The sequence below is a fragment of the Ochlerotatus camptorhynchus genome, unplaced genomic scaffold (genome assembly GCF_037179485.1).
Source record: "Ochlerotatus camptorhynchus isolate MF236.1 unplaced genomic scaffold, CSIRO-AGI_Acam_v1.1 ptg000401l, whole genome shotgun sequence".
NCBI classification, from domain to species: domain Eukaryota; kingdom Metazoa; phylum Arthropoda; class Insecta; order Diptera; family Culicidae; genus Ochlerotatus; species Ochlerotatus camptorhynchus.
The window spans coordinates 1705206-1726531 of NW_027040887.1; the positions used below are offsets into that span (position 1 = coordinate 1705206).

Consider the following 21326-nt stretch of genomic DNA (forward strand, 5'->3'; position numbering starts at 1 on the left):
AGCTGTGGGATCAGGTTAACGATCTACGATTCGGACACACTACCGGCGATTGGCATGGTCGACTCCGGAAAAATACGTTGAATACGTGACTGTCCTATTGAACTCTACTTCCTATACAGCTCCTTTAAACTTTAATTTTGGCTCACTTTAGTTTTCATAATCAAACTATAGATTTTTAGCTCTGACTTTCGCTGTGTCCGTAGTCTTTAATGATCACCAGGCTTATGACTGTCCTCTTGGTGAACGATGACCCCGAACCGTGACCGTTGAACCACTGTACGTGCCACGAATTCTCCACACAATGGCCCCCATTACGCCACCCCTATGGACGTCCATTCATGACTGCACACAGCGTGCTCTGGTGGTGGCTAGTGGCATTGTTCTACAATTTATATGAAAGTGTCTCCTACTGGCTGCGTTCGTGGGGATTCTGGGACGTTTTATACCCCGGACAGACTATGGCTTATATCATGTAATATAGGCTGTCTTGCAATGAGCACTCATATATCTACTTTTCACTGGAAATCCTATGTATGAGTGCTCATTGCAAGACAGCCTATATTACATGATATAAGCCATAGTCTGTCCGGGGTATTACCATAGAGGTAACTCTAAGACCACTGGGTCCCGAAGAAAATCATTATTATTTTTGGCTCACTCAGTACCAGAACAACGGTCCCAAGCAGTCCCAAGCTATTTCACTCACCCCTGCATGTTCTGCATGAATCCACACACCCCTGATGTTATCTGTCAAACTTTCATAATCAAACGAATCAAAACAAACATAGTGTAGGAATAGAATTTCAACTAGAATAGGGTACGTTAATCGTTTGCTTGGGACCAATAGGCTACTAAAGTGGTGAGCCAATTTAAAATCGTTAGTTTCGTATTGATTGTTGGTATTACCTTTTACGAACATTTAAACTTTTTCTTTGAATTTAATAACTAAATATACGAAAACTACATGCGATTAATCTCACCAATCTTGGACGCAACACTTACACTTGTTACTATTTTTTTCAGCTACAACTTTGCTCAAGATCGTTGATCAGCCAATCGTCAAATTAAATAGTTATTAATTGTTTAAGAAATTGGTAATCTTATGGCATATCAATCGACTATATTTTCAATTGCGACCACAAATATCCATGAGTACCGTCCCAATGACGCGTTCATGTAGATAAAATGGATAAATAGCAGATTTTTAGCGATAGGCTTAATCTAAGTTCCATAGGCCAACATTAGAGCCATTTACCCTATGTCACTAATCTTATGGCATGATCAAGCAGCTCTTTTGTGGGCAACACTGCACAGTGGATTAGGAATTAAATCTAGCAGGAAAAAAAATAACGCTCTGGTATTGCATCTAATTGAAACGCCGTGTTCAATGAAGTTTCTTGGATTCATAAAGATTACAATTAGGTGGGAAAAAATAATTCAAGTTTTGAACGAAGAATTTAATGAAAAGCTGCTCAGACATAAAAGCTCTAAATCTTTAAGCAAATAAGTTAAACGAAGTCTAATAAAATTTGTCTGAAATTGTTTGTAGTTTTTAGAAGATTTTTTGTCTTGGGAAATTATTCATAATATTTTACGTTCTTCAACTTTGCGGAAAACAGCAAACCTCTATCTTGCGCAATAAAAGTGTTTGTATTGCTGCGCCATCTTATCCACCAAATTGTAGTCTTTATAAATCCAACAAACTTCACTAAAGACGTCAACTCAATTGGATGCAATCCCAGAGCGTTATTATTTTTTCCTGCTAGATTTAATTCCTGGCCCATTGTGCAGTGTTGCCTACAAAAGAGCTGCTTGATCATGCCATAAGATCAGCGAATCCAAACACATAATGCAACCAACGATACAGACAAAATGGTTACTACGACTTCCATGACAAACTCGCTCTTTAACATAGCTCAATCCGAGTGGTAGAAAGATAATAATATATTGCTTGCCTGCTTTGTTGCAATATACTCGGATGAGGACATGGCTTGATCTGAATCGAGAAAAGACATAACAAAAAAAATCCCATTTACACACGTGTATCATCTTCGGCTTTACTTCGTGAAGCAGCTTGCCGACAATTTGCTCGTTTCCTTCTACCGCCCCGAGTGAGTTGTGTCACAAGGGCTGCTTGTCATGAAAAAGAAGGAAGTAGATTATTTCATTATTGCTTTCCACTTCTGACATAGCGTTATCATTCGGTTCGTTGATCGCTTGTCATTTTGTCATTTGGAGATATTTTTGATTCCTTGCATAAGATTAGTGACATAGGGGAAATCCATGGATCTTAGATTGGGCCCACCGCAAAAAATCTGTTATTTGTCAATTGTATCTAGATGAACGCGTTATTCGGACGGTACTTATAGATATTTTTGGTGGTTATTGATTGATTGATTTATCTTTATTTAGGAGGCTTTCAGCCTGAGGCTGGTTCGCCTCCAATTATTGAAAATGTAGTCGATTGCTGAATTTATGTATGGGCCCAAATTAGGGGCATTTAGGCCGTCATTACATCCATTTCCCCTAGTAGCCATGATTGTTGGGCTCTATTCTACGCGCCAGAAACACCAGTTGCCATTTTAAACCAAATTTTGAATTCATGCTTGAAACGATGTACATAAATTTCAAAACACCATATACTAGAGATTGATTGCCAGTCGTTAAGAAGCTCATCAACAGCAGCTGTAGACCCAAGGATTAGCTACCAACAAGGAAATCAGTACACCCTAGATGGCACGGGATCGAAACCTAGCAATTATGCAGATAAAAAAAAATCTAACAAATATCAGTACCGTGTATTGTTATTTTGATCTGACAAGTGAAATCGATATTTTGATCTGGCAACACGAATCGATATTTTTACATAGGTAACGATTAGAAGCAACATTTTGATAAAGATGTTTATAAATGATTCACGATCAGACTTTTAGTATCTTTACAAAATTAAAGAAATTTAACGAAATGGTTGGTCGGGATTAGGTTAACTACCCCATTTCTGGCCTATTAAGCACAACCCGCACTTACTATTTCTTAATCTAGCGCAGTTTAGCACCAAACGGAATGTTATTATTACTGATGGCTTCCAAATTTATTTACCTTTCCGTACATACCATAAGATTTGATAAAGAGAACCCAATCGTTGAGATATTGTCAACAGTCTAACACTGGTTCTTGACGCCAAACTCGGCCTACGGATTCTAAACTCGGCCTAACGCATTGAAACGCCAATGAATTCACTTCGGCCTATCGGATGAAGATAAAAATTGATTCGGTCGAAGCGCTTCTTTTCTTACTTGGGAATAATGCATGCAAACCTTCAAATCACGCGTTCTCATTGACTTCGTTCGTTAGCTTATTAACTAAAGTATCGTACCAAACGCATAATTGACTTGTTAACAGGGCTGTCATCTAAACACTCAATGTGCACAATGTACTGATTTTCTGAAATAAACCAAGCGAGAATCAAGCAAACACAAAGTTTGCTTGTCTTTCCCCCTGCGCAAGTGTAAAGCAGCGGAAAAGAGAAGACAGACACACACCCAGAAATAACGAAAGCTCAATGTGTAGCCATCGCTCCTACGGCTCCAACGCAAAAAGCGCCACTCAGTGTAGGGTTGCAAATGGGAAACCCAGCCAAAAGACAAAATTCTTCTTCATCTTCTATGCATGCAGTCGTGGTAAGAAAAGTCTGCAAAGAATTCAAAGAAGACATTAGCGCTTGTTTTATTATATTCGCTCCCTGCGCCGCACGGAGTGTACCGCTCATTGTGTGGATCGCTTTCTCGCAGATAGGTTGGAAAAGAGTGTGCGAAGTAAATGGGAGAACTACACACTCTTTGTCGAGCGTTGTGAGATGCATACACAAAGTTGCTTTGCTAACGCTCTGAGGTGCTTGTGTTCAAAATCATAATTTCACATGCGGCATATATTTTACTTTCGTAACAACTTTGTCGATCAGAAGTGATGTTTTCGTGCTATAATTTGCATAATTCAGCCGATTTTTTTTGCAAAAATATGAATGTGTTAGGCTTGCTTCCACTCACTTGCTATAAAAACATGAATTTCTGAATTTTGGAATTATTAGATGTTATAGTCATATTTTGTACTTGTTAGATACATGAAGAGGCTGAAAGGCAAGTGTTTAACACATTAAAACTGTCAAATTCGCTTTCAGATAGTCTCAATCAGCGATTTTACGACTCGCGAGCGCTCACTCTGAGTGAACGCTCACGAATCATAAAATCGCTTATTGTAACACTCTGGTAGCAAAATTGACAGGTTTTAAGAGTCAAAAACTTGTCTTTCATCTGCTTTTTGTATCTAACAAGTACAAAATATCATTATAACATCGAATGATTTCAATATTCAGAAAATCATTTTTTTATAGCAAGTGAGTGGAAGCAACCCTGTGTGTTATGAATGAAAAGTGACATGCAAATCTAAGAAAGTCGCATCAACATATTTGTTTTCATATCCTATTTGGCCTGGAACTGGTCACTTCCAGAACAACATGTGAAAAGGGCATACAAGCTTTTTGTAAACAAACCTTCTTATGCCCTTTTCTCGCCACCCATATGACACCAACGTAAACCTTTAACATCACCGGGTAGGGGACACTTTCCCCTTCCCGATGATATTGCTGGTTTGCGTGGGCGACCCTCGGTTGGCGAGAAAAGGGCCTACAAAGGTTTGTTTACAAAAAGCTTGTATGCCCTTTTCACATGTGGCTCTTGACTTGTGTGTTACTTGGGATAGTTAGGCCCTATTTGTTGATACTAGGTCATTTGGGCGAATCTGAAGCCTTTTTTTTAAATGTTTTATTAAACAGTTTGTCGCTCTTAAAGCTATTTAGAGCGTATTCGTTGTCGAATCTAGGTGAATTTCTCAAAGTGGATCTCAATTAGCAACAATTTTAGAACCACTGTCTTGGGCAATTCACATTTTCGTTTTTTTAAATCAAACGTAGAAAACAATGATACCTTGAGCTTGGCTACAATTTAAAATCAAATGCGTGAAGAAATATTGAGAATCAGAAAATAACTTATCCCCTTTCCACACCTTGAGAAAGGGGTATAATTTTCAACAATTAATAATTCCATAAAAGCATAAATGTATATTCGTATTCGAGTTCTTTGTTGATGAATCACATAACAATACATTTACATTAGGATAGTTTCCTGACACCTTGTATGTTAAAGGGTGGATCGAGCAAAAAGTAGTCACACAAAATTAAGTGTAGAAAAATAATGTTAATAAATTAATCATCAGTTTAATGTCATTCTGGCACTTAACTCGCACCTGAAACTCTTATGTTGTTGTGTTCACTCAATGCTTTGCCAAATACAAATTCACGAAATTTGCGTTTGACCTCTTCCATTAAGTTGTGCACAACCTTATTGTATTGTTAAATTAAGTAATTTGCAATGTACGCCCAATTTTAATTTGTTTCTATTTCGTATTATCAACTTATTCTAGACCCTTCTTGAGAATTTCTCTTGATTATTGTTCAATGTTTTTAAAATGGCCTAAGTATAATGAATTTAGTGGGCTCTAGTTGTTAGCTACAACTGCAACGTTCATACAATTGTCACGTAACTTTACCGCAATAACAAGGCGCGAGATCAGGCCAGAACAGCTTAGGAAATCAGTGGTTTCTAATACTAGTGGTGACGCGTATCCTCACTTTTTGCCTGTTCATGAGCTTTAACAACGTTATTTAGGGTCATGTTTACATTGAAATCAGTTATAAAAGGTGCAAGTTATTCTAGTTCCACTGATTTGCATCCATTGGAAAGAATATTTTTGTATTTTTTTTTTTCGTTTTGAGAGTTGTTGAACGGGTAGATTGAGGTTTGGGCATCGCCACTTGGTAATACACATTTGTTCAAACACTCGCTCACGTAAATATTCTGGATGTTGATGCCAGCTGTCACAAATATGATTGCTCTTCAGCTCACCAGTGCAAATAACCTGCTCGACCGAATAGTTTTCTTAAACATGTCGACAACTTATTTTTACTTAAGTCGTACTGAACTATTCTCTTCCAGTTGCAGTATAAAATCAGCCTTCACAAAGAAAGATTTGAAATTAACGAATGCGCGTGCAGAATTTTAAAATGCTGGTTCTCTTGTTTGGTAGCCAACTTAAAAATTGAATGCTAAATTCCAAAACCGAAAATGGCAACAGATTTCATAGACACACACCTTTGAAAATCAAAGTTTTTTAAAAAAAAATTTAATGCATGCTAAACAGAAATGCACTAATTTTGAGTTGATTACTTTTTGATCGTTCCACCAATTATCGTTGACATGACGCAAAAAAGCGCTTTGTTATCTTTCAACCAATTTGAATAAAACACCCATTCACAAGAAGCACCATCTCAAAACAACTCCTAGAATATAAATATCCAACTCGTAAAGAAGGTGATGAATTCATTTTCCGACTATTCTGCTACCTCCTCCTGATCCAACCACCATGCGGGGAGCAAAGACAGGCCCAATCCAGCGTCTGATTTGATCAAAACAAATGCTCCGATATACAGGAAACCACGCTCACAAGACAAGACACAAACTATTAAGCTGTCTGAGGTGACGCACCACGCTCATAACATACATATGTTTCATAACATGGAACCGTTTCATAAGAGAAATAAATAAGGAACGTTCTTCCTACATCAGCTCTGCTTGGCAATGAGTCATCTGATCACCGTGGATTTAATTATTCTACATCAATTTGAATGTATTTCGCTAAAATTCTTAAACCAACATATTCGACTGTACAACAGTCTAAAACACACACACTTACGAAAAAATGAAAGAATTCACGATCATTCACCCTTGGTGAATGTGGGATTCTCCAGGCCTCGTTCTTCCTTCCGGTCCTCGACGGGCAGCGTGGTGTTCGCGTCGTCTTCGTCGTACGTCTTGAGCGGGATCGGTTTGTAGTAGTACGCCAGAACGGAGAAAAGGCCCATATCGACAAACATTAAACAGGCAAACAGGACGAACTCCCACTTTTGTGCCTCGAAGATCTTGGCCTCGGCAACGATGACCACGATCAGGTTACCGACGGCCACGGTCAGCTGCCAGCAGCCTTGCAGTACGGACTTCATACTCTCCGGGGCTTGGGTGAAGGAAAACTCCAGACCGGTGATGGAGTACATGACTTCACCCAGCGTCATAACGACATACTGTGGAATCAACCAGAGCATGCTCACCGAGTTGGGTGCAGTTACAGTGATCGCCTCAGCTTTCTGGAATGTTGAGGGAAATATGATTGATTTGATTGGGTTTTTTTTAATGTTAAAGGATTTTCAAGAATTTACAATTTCGTTTCCGTTGTCTGAGAAAATGAAAGTGTAGACACCTCCAAGCCGCATAGGGTACTTCATCAAAGGCTTCCCATCGACGCTGATTTCATACAGAGATGGGAAGGATTCGATAATATCATTGAAGTAGGTATCGTTGCTGTGTCGGTCGAACGGTGGCGAGGCGTCCAGATCTTTGAAGACGAACGGACGATTCTGAGCGGTGTTTCCAAGAACTCGGAACATTGGGAATCCCTTGGAGGACTTATCGGTGTTGTCTTCGTAGCGAAGCAAACTCGGTGGACCGGCGCGGTTATTGACGAAGTAGGAAATCTGCTTGTATTCTTCCAGGTGGAATCGTTCGGAGAACCCAGTGCAGCCGGGATCATCCGAAGAGAAGGTATATGCGAACGACTTTTCCCCGTTGACGGCTATGTATTTCTCTTCGAACAACTCCATCGACTTAAGCACAAAGTTGGCATGATTTGGAATGTCGGTTTGAATGTTGTAATCACAGTGCATTCCGTTGAAGATTCGCAGTTGAGACTCGCCCGCCTTGGGCAGTACAGCGTAGGTGCCTTCGAGTTCAATCTCCACGAACGTGGAAATTACGAACGCAACGCCGGCAAGGATACCACCGAGTGTCAGTTTCTGCAGTGGGCGACGAATTCCAATCATCGACAGCAGAGGGTAGAATATCACTTCGTATAGCGGGATGAAGATCAGAATCAGAAGAGGGTTAATGACCTGCATCTGATCGGGTTTGATGGTCCAGAAACCAAGGTCGCCGTCCATACGGGTGGCTTGGAAAGTCCAACGGGAACCTTGCTGATCGAATAGAGCCCAGAAAACCGGCAGAGGTATGTAGAGGCGGAGTACGTTCAGTAGGATCTTGGTTTCGTCGACCAATTGTTGCCCCCAGCGTTTCTCCGAGTAGTCCAACCAGTGCTCCCGAGGATTGACGGTCTTCTCCTTGGAACGGGTACGGATTGCGGTCTGTAAGAAGTATGCAATTCAGGATGATAATTTCTGGTGATAAATTTAATTTCAAACATACCCATATACACTTGGAAACCTTCATGAACATATTGCCGGCTGGAGCGGTGATCTTGTACAGTGGCTTTCCGAACAGGAAAATGATGATCGAGATTATCATCAGAATTCCAGGGACTCCGAATGCAAGCGAGAAACAGTCGTCCGAATCGAAACACTTGACGTCCTCTCGCAGAATTGGTGTTATCATCGTAGAAACGAACGATCCGGAGTTTACGGCAAAGTAGAACATCGAGAAGAACAAGGCCAGATACTTGGCCTGTTCGGGTACCTTGAACTGTTCACCTCCAAAGGCCGCGACACACGGTTTGATACCGCCGGAGCCGAAGGCGATCAACAGCAATCCCACTATGGTCATTGCTCGGGCATTGATGTCCAAAGTTGGAATAGCACCAACTGCGATAAGTGTACTTCCAAAGACGTACACGATCGAGAGGTACAAGATGGTCTTGAATTTTCCCAGCCAACTGTCCGAGATGATGGCTCCGATAACGCACATAAAGTACACCAGGGTTGTGAACGAGTGGTATAAAACCGTTGCCGTGTCATCGTCGTAGTCCAGCTTACGTGTCAGGTACAGTACCAGAATTGCTACGGGAGAAACGAATCTTCTTGACACCTAATCCACAACAAGCATAGAGGGTTAAACCACTTACTTCGCATGCCATAGTAGTTGAATCGCTCGCAGAACTCATTGCTGATAATGAACGGAATCGATCGGGGGTACTTCAGTTTCTGCAAATGAAATGGGGAAAGTTACAGCTCCATGTGTAAACACAAATTTCTCAGCTCCGTGTGGATTAATTACGTACCTTGGCCTCTACGCCTTCCACGTCCTTGTCGTCGCCGTTGGTGGACGCGACCTCTGAAAAATAAAAGCGATAACAAAACACCGGATTAGTGATTGGATCCCGCAGATATTGATATTATGAAGGTACAAAACAACACTGATAAATATGTGATATCTCTTGGTTGTTGCATTACTTCTCTCGGTAAACGTTGCATAATTAGCTGAAGTGGCTATACTCGTTCCTATTGGCAGTGACCGCCCATCTACCCTCGGCGGGTTGACATGAGATTTCATATTTGGGGACCCGGTTTTGATTGATTGATTGACTGATTACATGTGAGTGAGTCCGGGGCGTTGTCGTCGCATACAACTTGCGCACCGAGCCCCCTCTACTCATGCGGCACGGTTGCTGTAATGTCGTTTGTTCGCGTTCACTTTCTTCTTTTGTTGTTCGGAATGAACTTTGTCAAGCACTACTGTTTGAACTTGATAAGCATAGGCTTTGTCGTTGCTACTCATCGCAGGTATTGTAGTACTAGATCGGTCGGTTGAAACAAAGTATCTAAAGCAAGCGAACCTCCGCCACCGATCTTGCCCTTTTGCTTATCATCAGTCGGGGAAAGGAAATTTACGACTTAGCTCGGTATTGGTCAAATCGCGATAACGGTTTAATTGTTTCCTATGGCTGGCAATCGATTGTGATTAGTGATCCGCTGCGTTATCATTTTTATATTGTTATTGTTGACTAATACCAGTCTCAATTGGTAATTTCCCATCGATCAATTACCGTGACATTTTTAGATAACATTTCCAGTATATCTACTGCTAGTACCGTCTAGTACTGACATTCCAGATTTACGAAGAGAGTCTGTTATCTAATCTAATTCTGTCAAGCAATAAAAAAATGTAAGAGGTGTGAGAGAAGTGTGACTTCATACTACTGTTCAACAACGAAACAAGTCGTAAATCGCCGTTTGTCGTTGCGTTCTTAATTATGCTCTTATTATTTAGTGCTCAGTCCAATTCCTACAAGCACAGATTATCCTCCCACTTCGCTATAAAAACTGTTTAGTATTAGTATTAGCATAGAGGTAACTCTAAGACTAGAAGGTTTCGAAGAAACGTACTCAACTTTTTGGCTTAGCTCTGGCACTCTCTTCGGTCCCAAGCTAATCGATGCACCCCTCGAAACATAGGAAAATTCACGAACCTCTCATTTTATCTGTCGAACTTTGATATATAGCGAATCAAAATAAACATAGTGTAGTACTAGAATTTCGACTAGAATGGGGTACGTTCATCGATTTGCTTGGGACCAATAGGCTAGTCAAGTAGTGAGCCAATTTAAAATCGTTAGTTTCCACCGGTTGGTATTAGTATTTTGTTCTGGTATTGTTTATACAAACGTCCACTATATGTAGTCCTACCCTACCACCTGTGTGTTGTATTGTATCATATACAATATTAATAAATAATAGTACTTCTAAAAACAATCAATACGAAACTATCGATTTGAAATTGGCTCACTGCTTGACTAGCTTATTGGTCCCAAGCAAACAATTAACGTATTCCATTCTAGTCGGAATTCTACTACTACACTATGTTTGTTTTGATTCTCTATGAAAGTTTTTATCTGTCAAAATGAGGGGTTCGTGGATTTTCCCATGTTTCGAGGGGTGAATCGATTAGCTTGGGACCGAATATAGTACCAGAGCTGAGCCAAAAAGTTGAGCATGTTTCTTCGGGACCTACTAGTCTTAGAGTTACCTCTATGCTTCTACTTCCACCATGAGAGGATGGTCAGTAATTCGATCGTGTTTTATCATTTCTATCCATCTGATATACACAACGTAGGAAGAAGTTCTGCTCATGTGCGTTCAGGTATATTACAAGAAGAAGCTGAAAAGAATGTGTTTGACACTTTAAACCTGTCAATTTAGTTATCAGATCGTCACAATCAGCGATTTTATGATTGAGCAATCACCGATTTTATGATTGAACAATCAGCGATTTTATGATTCGTGAGTGCTTACTCTTAATGAGCGCTCACGAATCATAAAATCGCTGATTGTTCATTTTTATATTGAACATCTAGTAACCCTATGACCATCAGAGAAGTGAGTTTCTGCTAACCTTATTTGCTGTTTTATTTTGAGTAAGCCTTCCGTTTCGGATCGTTCCATTTCACTTTACTCCATTCCATGTGCTAAATGACGTTTGAGCAATTTTTAGATTGCACGGCGTGTAGATTAGCGGGTTTCAAACTAAAATTCATTCAGATTAAAAACGGTCAGATTACCGGGGGTCCATGGTATACAATTTCAAAACATTATTATAACAGATAATAGTTTCATAATTCCGAAAAACAGTTTTTATAGCGAAGTGCAAAGCAAGCCTGGACTCACAAATCACAATCAAGAGAGAAGCGTCAATGTTCGTGTCGTACCCACACATGATGACGTTCGAGAGACGCGTGGGTATCTATAAAGTCATTCACAGTTGAATGGGTTTTTGATAAAGCGAAGAATCACATTTGCAATATTATCGTTATCGCGCTGTCGATAGCAGGGGATCGTGAAAAAAAATGAAAATTTAACTCGCTGCAGTCGCAGCCATGAGCGATGGGATGTCAATCTTAGACAGCTGATGGCATTGAGATGGCGAGTTGATCTTTGGACTACCTATTCATAGCAGGTCAGGTTTGGGTGTGATGTAATATCATATGTTTGCAATATTTTAAATAGGTACTTTTTGAGTGTAGAAGAAATGATTTCTATTAGCACTGATTCAAATTATGTCTCTTCATTTGTGATGTAACTGCGCACTTTCCTTCTGATACCCGCTATCAAACGTTGCACACCTGTAGTATCAACCTCTTTGGCAAATTTGTCCTAAAATATGGTCATTTCTGCATTGTCCCGAGCCGTTTTACCAGCCGTCTTAAGCTTCCGCTTCATAATTTCCCAATATTTTCTATTGGGCAGAATTGGCGGCAATTGGGTTGATTTTGGTCCTAGTCGATGAAATCCACCCCATTGACACGGTACTGCCAACAATCAATACGAAACTAACGATTTTACATTGGCTCACTACTTGACTAGCCTATTGGTCCCAAGCAAACGATTAACGTATCCCATTCTAGTCGAAATTCTAGTACTACACTATGTTTGTTTTGATTTGCTATGAAAGTTTGACAGATAAAATGAGGGGTTCTTGGATTTTCCTATGTTTCGAGGGGTGCATCGATTAGCTTGGGACCGAAGATAGTACCAGAGCTGAGCCAAAAAGTTGAGCACGTATCTTCGGGACCTTCTGGTCTTAGAGTTACCTCTATGGTACTACCAACAATCAATACGAAACTAACGATTTTAAATTGGCTCACCACTTTAGTAGCCTATTGGTCCCAAGCAAACGATTAACGTACCCTATTCTAGTTGAAATTCTATTACTACACTATGTTTGTTTTGATTCGCTATGAAAGTTTGACAGATAACATCAGGGGTGTGTGGATTCATGCAGAACATGCAGGGGTGAGTGAAATAGCTTGGGACTGCTTGGGACCGTTGTTCTGGTACTGAGTGAGCCAAAAATAATAATGATTTTCTTCGGGACCCAGTGGTCTTAGAGTTACCTCTATGGTACTACCATCAATCAATACGAAACTAACGATTTTAAATTGGCACACTACTTGACTAGCCTATTGGTCCCAAGCAAACGATTAACGTATCCCATTCTAGTCGAAATTCTAGTACTACACTATGTTTGTTTTGATTTGCTATGAAAGTTTGACAGATGAAATGAGGGGTTCTTGGATTTTTGGAAATTTCGAGGGGTGCATCGATTACCTTGGGAACGAAGATAGTACCAGACCTGAGCCAAAAAGTTGAGCACGTATCTTCGGGACCTTCTGGTCTTAGAGTCACCTCTATGGTACTACCATAGAGGTGACTCTAAGACTAGAAGGTCCCGAAATAACGTGCTCAATTTTTTGGCTCAGCTCTGGTACTCTCTTCGGTCCCAAGCTAATCGATTCACCCCTCGAAACATAGGAAAAACCAATTATCCCTAATTTTATCTGTCAAACTTTCATAGCGAATCAAAACAAACATTGCGTAGTACTATAATTTCGACTAGAATGGGTAACGTTAATCGTTTGCTTGGGACCAATAGGCTAGTCAAGTAGCGAGCCAATTTAAAATCGTTAGTTTTGTATTGATTGTTGGTACTACCATAGAGGTAACTCTAAGACTAGAAGGCCCCGAAGAAACGTGCTCAACTTTTTGGTTCAGCTCTGGTAATCTCTTCGGTCCCATGCTAATCGATGCACCCCTCGAAACATATGAAAATCCACGAACTCCTCATTTTATCTGTCAAACTTTCATAGCGAATCACAACACACATAGTGTAGTACTAGAATTTCTACTAGGATAGGGTACGTTAATCGATTTGCTTGGGACCCATAGGCTAGTCAATTAGTGAGCCAATTTAAAATCGTTAGTTTCCACTGGTTGGTACTACTGAACAACCTCCCGGCTGTAGTGGCAACTCACCAAATCAGGCCAAAATTTCACGGGTTCTTTGTGTGCTGTTAATAAAGGGCAGCAAGCGTTTCCTGCGAGGGGGGCGACACATCTAAATCTCAATTTTAGATGATCAAAAAATCTCACACTAGCGAATCAATCTTCGAAAAATCTTCTTGCATTTCTCGCATCTACATGCATCGCGCATCATCTTTTTGCAGGAAATCTTCAGAATCGTCATCAATCTTCTTTCTATCTACTCAGCGTACGAGCAGCTAGCCACAGCACAACACAATCTTTACTGCAGCGTAGATAGAGTCGTCCCCCTCGGTTTCCTGAGCCATTCTTCCTTGTACAACTTCGAGTCCATCGTCTTGTTTGTGACAAAAACCTTGGTTTTCGCTCCACAGGTGCAAATACCTTGCCAAATCATGAACTTCCCAGCAAATTTATCCATCCACACGAAAAGCGGTGGTGGCTTTACTTCCCTTCCGAAGGAAGACGTGACAAGAGATATATGCCTCAGAAAAATCCCACCAACTGCTGGACAGGAATTAGGCCATTTCGACTCTTCGATATTTTTCAATAAATCAAAGCACGAAAACGGCTCATCTAACAGAAATGACGTCTGCGTCAAATTGTTAGAAGCTCAAACATTTGTTTGTTTTTTTCGCAATTTGGGCAGGAACTGCACCACGGACGAGTGCACCGATGGATTTGAGTTCACTCACTCGAGAAAAAGTGACACAAGCTGCGGGCAATGTCTACTAATCATGAACACTAAATGTTCATGAACAATGAATAATGAACATTTAGTGTTCATGATTAGTTAACATTGCCCGCAGCTTGTGTCACTTTTTCTCGAGTGAGTGAACTCAAATTCATCGGTGCACTCGCATGAGAGCTTTGAATTTATCTAATATCGCTCCAACGTTGAGGTCTGGATGTAAGTCGGGGATTCATTCGAGTGATGTCAAGACTTATGTCCAACCACTACTCGCTAGACGCACATCTCTATAGAATAAACCTCGTTGACAGCAATATATGTAGGTGCAGAACCGGTTATGATGACATCGATCACGTAGTTTGGTATTGCCCGGGTAATGACGCCTCCAGAGCACGACTATTGGATACCCTAGTGGCCCGAGGTAGACAACCCTTCCGTGAAGTAAGAGATGTATTGGGAACACGTGATCTTCCCTACATGCAAGCGATCTACGAATTCCTTTGTTTGTCTGATGTAAGAGTTTGATGTGACTATCCCCTCCTTTCCAAAAAATTTCCCGCCATTGTGTCCCAGTCTTATTATCCTCCTGTTCCTGTGCTACTTGTCCCTGCCCAGTCAGGATTTGGTCAACCGTCCGAGAGTAGTATCTGAAGGAGGCTTCAGAAACCAGTTTCCTACCTAGATCCTTCCAATTGAAATTGTTACCCATTAACCTCGAGCCCGCCACGAGTAATTGGTACCCAATACTAACCTAGAAATACTGCTATTTAAAATGTAAATCAAACATTACTGATTTTGGCTCCGCAAAGTGTCACACACGACTGAGCCTAGTAAATAAACGAACTAGTTAAAAAAAAAACGTTGATTCTAGTTGTCCACATACTGTCAAATCAAATGATATGTGGTTGTTATGATAATTACCAACAGGTTTATGCTTGCTTGAAGCTCAAGATGGAAAATGACAGGTGGGCAGGAACTAACGGTCTCCCAGTATTGGTGAGTTCATTGCCATCAATGTTCACGGAGAGTTCACTATTTTGCCATACAGAAAATCAAAACAAAATTTTTTTTGGGCGGATCAAAACAGTTTTTGACCTGTTTTATACGACCGGAAGGTGTATGCTGGTCACAAATGCCGTGCCAAACTGATTTCCTACGCAATTAATCAACCTTTGATGTGAATTTTGCTAATTAACAAGAGGAGCATTTCTTATAGCAAAACTTGCCATAACAAATTGGGCATAGTTCATTTTAGTAAACAAACTTATACTTGTTCCTTGTGTGTCATCTTTCATTCAGCTCCTAGCTTCAAGCTACTGTCAGATGCTGTTTGGCTTTTGTCGGATCCGGCAGTTGCGCGGATGCTTCACAAAGTGTGCCTGCATTTGGTGCAGGTACACAATCAGCTGAACTACGAATTAAAAACGGTCAAAGATAAGGTCACAATTAGAAATCAATCAGTTGTATCAGGTACCTGCAATCAAATAGGTGAACGCGATAGAGAAAATCAACTGATTCTGAAGCTATCAAACTCAGCAGAGTGGGTTGTGTGCAGAGCGTAAAATTATTGACTGCTTATGCTGAGTGTGAAAGCCATCAAAGTCGAATCAAAGCAAAGGCAAAACTGGTCATGCGACACCTAGTTTCAAGATTCGCAATTACAGAATTGATGATGCACTGGAAAAAAAATTCATGCAATTTGACAGATATTAAAACGTCATTAACATTTTCCCACACTCTCCATCTGTCAATCGTCATTTTGATTCTTCAATTGACCTTTCTGACGTTTATAACTCGCACACTTGCGTAATCACATTTTCAAGTGCGAGGTTTGTTATCCTCCCTTTCACTCCAGCCAAAAATGTTGGTTTGTTATTGTTATCCTCACTTTTGGACCATCAATACTCGTGCGCATAGAATGGACTATTCAATTCATTGATCTTAAGGTAAGTTACTTAAAATTTGAATAATTTCAGCGAACTTCAGAGCAAAAAGTTATATAAATATATGAAAAATTTCTAAAAGTTTAGGACAGCTACATTTTTTTTTTTTTTTTTGAAAATAGTAGAAACCTTCAAATAGTTTCAAAAATTTCAGCGAAGCCTAAAGAAGTCCAGGGATATTAAGATCCAAGAAGTTCGCGGAGGTCCAGAGATTTTCAGCGCTCTTTATCGCAATTCCATTAATTTCATGGCAGTTTTAAGAACTTTATCAGGAGAATTGTGAAAAATTATGTGAGCTTCTAAAATCTTCAGGGAAGCTTGTAGAGCTTCAAAGCAGTCTCATTAACTTTAGGAAAATTGTAGGAACCTAATAGAAGTTACGAGAATTGAAAGTGAATCCTGAGCATTTCTGAGAAGTAATACTTCAGGAACTTCTGAACTTCTCAAAATTCAAGGCAGTTTAAATAAATGCAGAGAAGATGAAGAAACATTCAAGAAGTTCTGAGATTTTCAGGGATATCTAGAAAATTTAAAAGAAGTACAGACAACATTCCCATACTCCAGAGAACTTGAGGAAAATTATGGGAAAAAAATTCCAAGAGCTTCAGGAAGCTTACAGAACTTTAGGGCAGTTCAGAAAACTACAAGGAAATTTCAAGAACTTAAGGAAAGTCCAGAATGTTGAGATGGTTTAACACTCCAAACACGATGCCTCCGGTAAAATGTGTAACGGCAAGCTTGATATGTATGAAAAATCATAGCTCAACGATTTATTGGCGCAATTCAAATCTATTGGTGCCATTTGAAACTACATACTAAAAAAAATATTCAGTATCGATAGATTTAAAATCTACGGATAAATTGCTGAGCAAATGCAATTGCCAATTTTCCGTTATACGACACAAAGAACTAAAGGGAAGTTTTCTGAATTTAAAGACAGTTTCACTCGTTAAATAGTTGAGCAAAAAGTAATGTTATAATTTAAAAAATTAATTTAAATTGATAATTATTAACTATTTACGGAAAACTATTGGAAAATTTCTTTAAGTAATTTTTAAAATGTCTGTTGAATATTGAAGAGGTGCAATGTACAACCCTCTTGAATCCACCTATGCTGAGCGTAGTACCCAATAAACAATTTCAGTTGCAGACTAGCTTATGCAGGTAAAAATTGGCTGTATAAGCCATTTTTTGCCTGTATAAACTTATCTGTAGCTAAAATTATTAGTTAGTGTTAGTTGGGTAGCAGCTCCTTGAGCTCCTGCCATTCCTGGGACTCGAGAAATTCTAAGTAATCTATGAATTTCTGGAACTTATGGAACTTCCGGCACTTTAAAAACTACAGGAACTTACGGATCAAATACTAATGGAACTCCTGCAATTTTCGAAACTCACGGCACCGGTCTTTCAGTATGTAGTGGCACTCTTGATTCTCTCCGAAACTCCTGGAATTCTCGTACATAAAACATTTAAACTTCCAGAACTGATGGAACACCAAGATTTGCAAAGTTTATTTTTTGAAGCTCTGAAAGTTGCAAAGGTCGGAGAGCTACAAAAGTAGAACTTTCATGAGTTCCTATAGAGTTCTTGCAGTTTCCATGAGCTATCAGCTATTTCTACGACCTGTAACATAGTTTTCACTTCGCATACCTTCTGGTTGGCAGCATCAAGAGTTCCCATAGTGCAGTTGACTATAATCCACTCTAGTTATGACAATCGCAATCAATCACTCAAACATCCAAACCATGAATCATTCTCAAACTAGCTGACGTCAAATGACATGCTTCTCCGCAGTTCTCTCACAAAAGATGCACCGACTGCTTGCAGCATCTCAACTAAGTAATTCTCTTCCTCACTGAAACGTCAGCTTCAGTTACTCTCGTTTTCTAAATGCCACTCTATAGGTAATAACAGTTATACCCACTATTTCACACGTTCACACTTCTATAGTCGACGATGACGACGGCGTTCACCGCTACTACTAACCTCCGTGCTTCGAATCTTCCGGCATGGTTTGTGTGCTCGTAATTGTTAACTCAGCTCAAACCACCAATCACCATATCCCAATCCGGTCACTTCGGTTCACTTTGTGTTTTGAAAAAATCTTGGACCAATTCGCACTCAATTTTTTTTTCTATCTTGAACAGACCGGTTCCACTCGCGAGAATTGCCACCGGATGACTGAAACCAATGAAGCGATTTTACCTGGTTAAAATAATTGCTTATTCTCTAACGAGAATAACACACTCCGGAGGGCTGGAGCAATTCATCAAATGATAAGCTCAGTTTATGAACCGTTGAGCACTTGTGGGTATGATAAGATTTTTCGATACTTTGCACTCTTGAGAAAGGTCTGCGTATCTCTGTGATAATTCGTCTTTCGACAAATTAAATTTTATAATCAGAACCAATGTCCTTGTGCGCGATAAATTTTATTTAATCCAATCCTGGGATATTGCTATTTACTCATTAATTTGAAATGGTAAGTTAAGTTCGATCTAACAAAACGTGGATACACCGATTACTTCTACTCCTCGCACCTGATAACACCTTGTCAGCGGGCACATATCATCGATAGTACCTTCGACGGATAGTGAACGATTCTCTCAAGTCTCCATGGGTTATTCGCACTGGAATTTACCATGGGAACCAAGTTAGTAGACAGCATCAAGTGCGGATAAACCACAGGATGATTGGATCAAGAATAGCATCAGCTGGATTTAGTGGGCAATTTCCCTGCATGTGAATCCCCACCATCATCAAGCATTCAGTCCTGGAGACAAAAAAAAAGTGAATCAATTATGAAAACCTGTGCTTAGGCAAAATTTGTATAAAATGTGATGAATAATGCGAGAGACAATGACAAGACCGAACCGATCGATCAGCCGGAGTATCTTCGATTCGACACATTCGGCCACTATAATGGGATTCTGATTGAGTCAACGAGCCGGCGTCCGTCATCACCTTCCTGCTTTGGCAAATCCTCGTTCGATCCGTCTGGAATGTCACACTTTTATCACTTAATAGGCTATTATTTGTTATCACGTCGCACAGCGGCCGGAGCCTGGACAAAAGTTCTAAAAAATGTATTTTGAATTGTGTTACTTTATATTTTTTCTGGGTTTCCCGCACATTGAATAACGGTTTCTCGAAATTTCGTGATTATTGATTGCTATGTCAGCTTATTCTGAAGATTTGTATGTTGAAAAATCAATTATTTAAGGCTCACTTAAAATACCTGTTACACGTTCAATTTTGAACCAATTTTTAAAGTAAAAGTCTAATGCTGGAAATCAACAGCAACAAGCATCTATGGGTAGTAGACTGATGCAAAATTTGAAATTGTTACTCCACAGTGCTCAAACGGTTCCAAATTGTGCCCTGATTAGCCTCCCAAAATTTGAACTAATTTAGTGAGAAACTGACTTGGCACAAACCATTTGAAGTTTATACGGGAATTACTATGGAGAAACCATAATTTCGGTTCATATTTATCTTAAAATTCACCAGTTCACTCTATTTAAAAAAAAAAATAGCTGCGCTTGTTGAAAATTTCCTCAGCTACAACTTTGTTGAAGACCACTTTTCGGTCAAATGTAAGAATCAAAAATTATTAAGGATTCAAGTCACTGATGTCTTATGATTATGCTCAATCAATTATGCAGCAGGCAACATTGGTGTTTATGGCGCGTAGAATAGAGGACAAAATTCATGGCTACTATGTCACAGTGCAGAATACAGTGTTGCCTTCAATACAGTTGCTTAATCTTGCCATAAGATTATCAATCTCTTAAATAATTAATAACTATTTAGTTTGACGCCTGGCTGAAAAACGATTTTCTGCAAAGTTGTAGCTGATAAAAATTCCCATAAGAATAGCAATTGAATTTGTTAACAGTACAATATGTAAAAAGGCTAGAAGACAATAAACAAAAAGTTTGCTTTTCCTATAGTAATTTCCATATAAACTTCAAATGGTTTGTGCCAAGTCAGCTTCTTATCAAATGAAATTAAGCTTTCGGAGGCTAACCAGGGCCCAATTTAGAACCGTTCGAGCACTGTGGAGTGAAAATTTCAAATTTAGCATCAGTCTAATGGGTAGTGGTGATTAATATTTTAACAAAACCAACCCACAACCTGCACAGTGGTTTAAAAGTTCATTTTGACGGTCTTAATTTCACGGTGCTATTAACCGTGGAGAGTGGATTTAGAGTAATGACGCCTTGAGCAAAGTTGAAGGGTATGACATGTTTCATCTTTGGAAGATATGAATTTTGTGATTAACCCCCTAAAAGTGAGATGGAAAATTTATTTTTTCACTATGTCGAGATAGGGGGTTAACGCAAAGTTAAAGGAAAAATTGTTACACAAAACTTTACTTAAGACAAAAAAAGTCGTATATTTCACTTAAATTGAGATAGAGAGGGTTGTTTGAGGACGGACCCCAAAAACACTTTGTTTCACTAAAACATATATTTTCTTTTATTTTAGGTTTTCACTATGTTCCACAAAGTTGTTTTTCAAACTAAAATACAACTTTCTAGAACATGCTACATCTGCATCATCATTTGAATATGACGAGTTATTAAGAAATGTTCTTCAATTTTCCTCATACTTTGGACTCGTATATCTTTAATTGATACAGTTAGATGTAGATGAAGTAAAATGCATCTAAAATTAAATTAAAAGAGCTTTCAAATGGTGGTAAATTTGACCGTCTGCTGCGGAGTTGTGCTCTAAGCAAACACCCGTTGATAGGCTGTATGGAAATTATGTTAGCATGGTTACATTGTATGTTATACCACGTAGTAAACCCATTTCCATAGTAACTGGCTCCATAAACAAACTTCCCATTTCTCAGAGCATATTAATTTCAAAAACTGTACATTATTTTTTCAAACGTTTCCCAGACTGAAGCATCAAAAATCTGTCAAATTCATTAAAAAGACTGAGTCGTTAAGTGTTTTTCCATAGTTCTCATCAC

The 21326-nt window shown here is 39.4% G+C and overlaps 2 protein-coding genes across 2 annotated transcripts in view; one reads left to right on the forward strand and one right to left on the reverse strand.

Moving 5' to 3' along the window:
* Window positions 1–21326, forward strand: part of LOC135710730 (calcium-binding protein P-like) — a 48126-nt gene that overhangs the window by 19445 nt on the left and 7355 nt on the right. The window lies entirely within an intron of this gene.
* LOC135710728 (peptide transporter family 1) lies at window positions 6759–18522 on the reverse strand. The gene is made up of 6 exons (XM_065233388.1): window positions 18329–18522; window positions 9175–9227; window positions 9019–9097; window positions 8367–8953; window positions 7328–8305; window positions 6759–7255 (listed from the first exon to the last, which is right to left on the reverse strand). The coding sequence occupies exons 1-6, from the start codon at window positions 18351–18353 to the stop codon at window positions 6830–6832; spliced, it is 2148 nt and encodes a 715-aa protein (XP_065089460.1). The 5' UTR covers window positions 18354–18522; the 3' UTR covers window positions 6759–6829.

Coding starts and splice junctions, on each gene's coding strand:
- LOC135710728 (XM_065233388.1), bottom strand. CDS start 18,353: ATGCCGGAAGATTCGAAGCACGGAG. Junction 9,098..9,174: donor TGGAAGGCGTAGAGGCCAAG/GTACGTAATTAA, acceptor TTTCATTTGCAG/AAACTGAAGTACCCCCGATC. Junction 8,954..9,018: donor CAACTACTATGGCATGCGAA/GTAAGTGGTTTA, acceptor TTTCTCCCGTAG/CAATTCTGGTACTGTACCTG.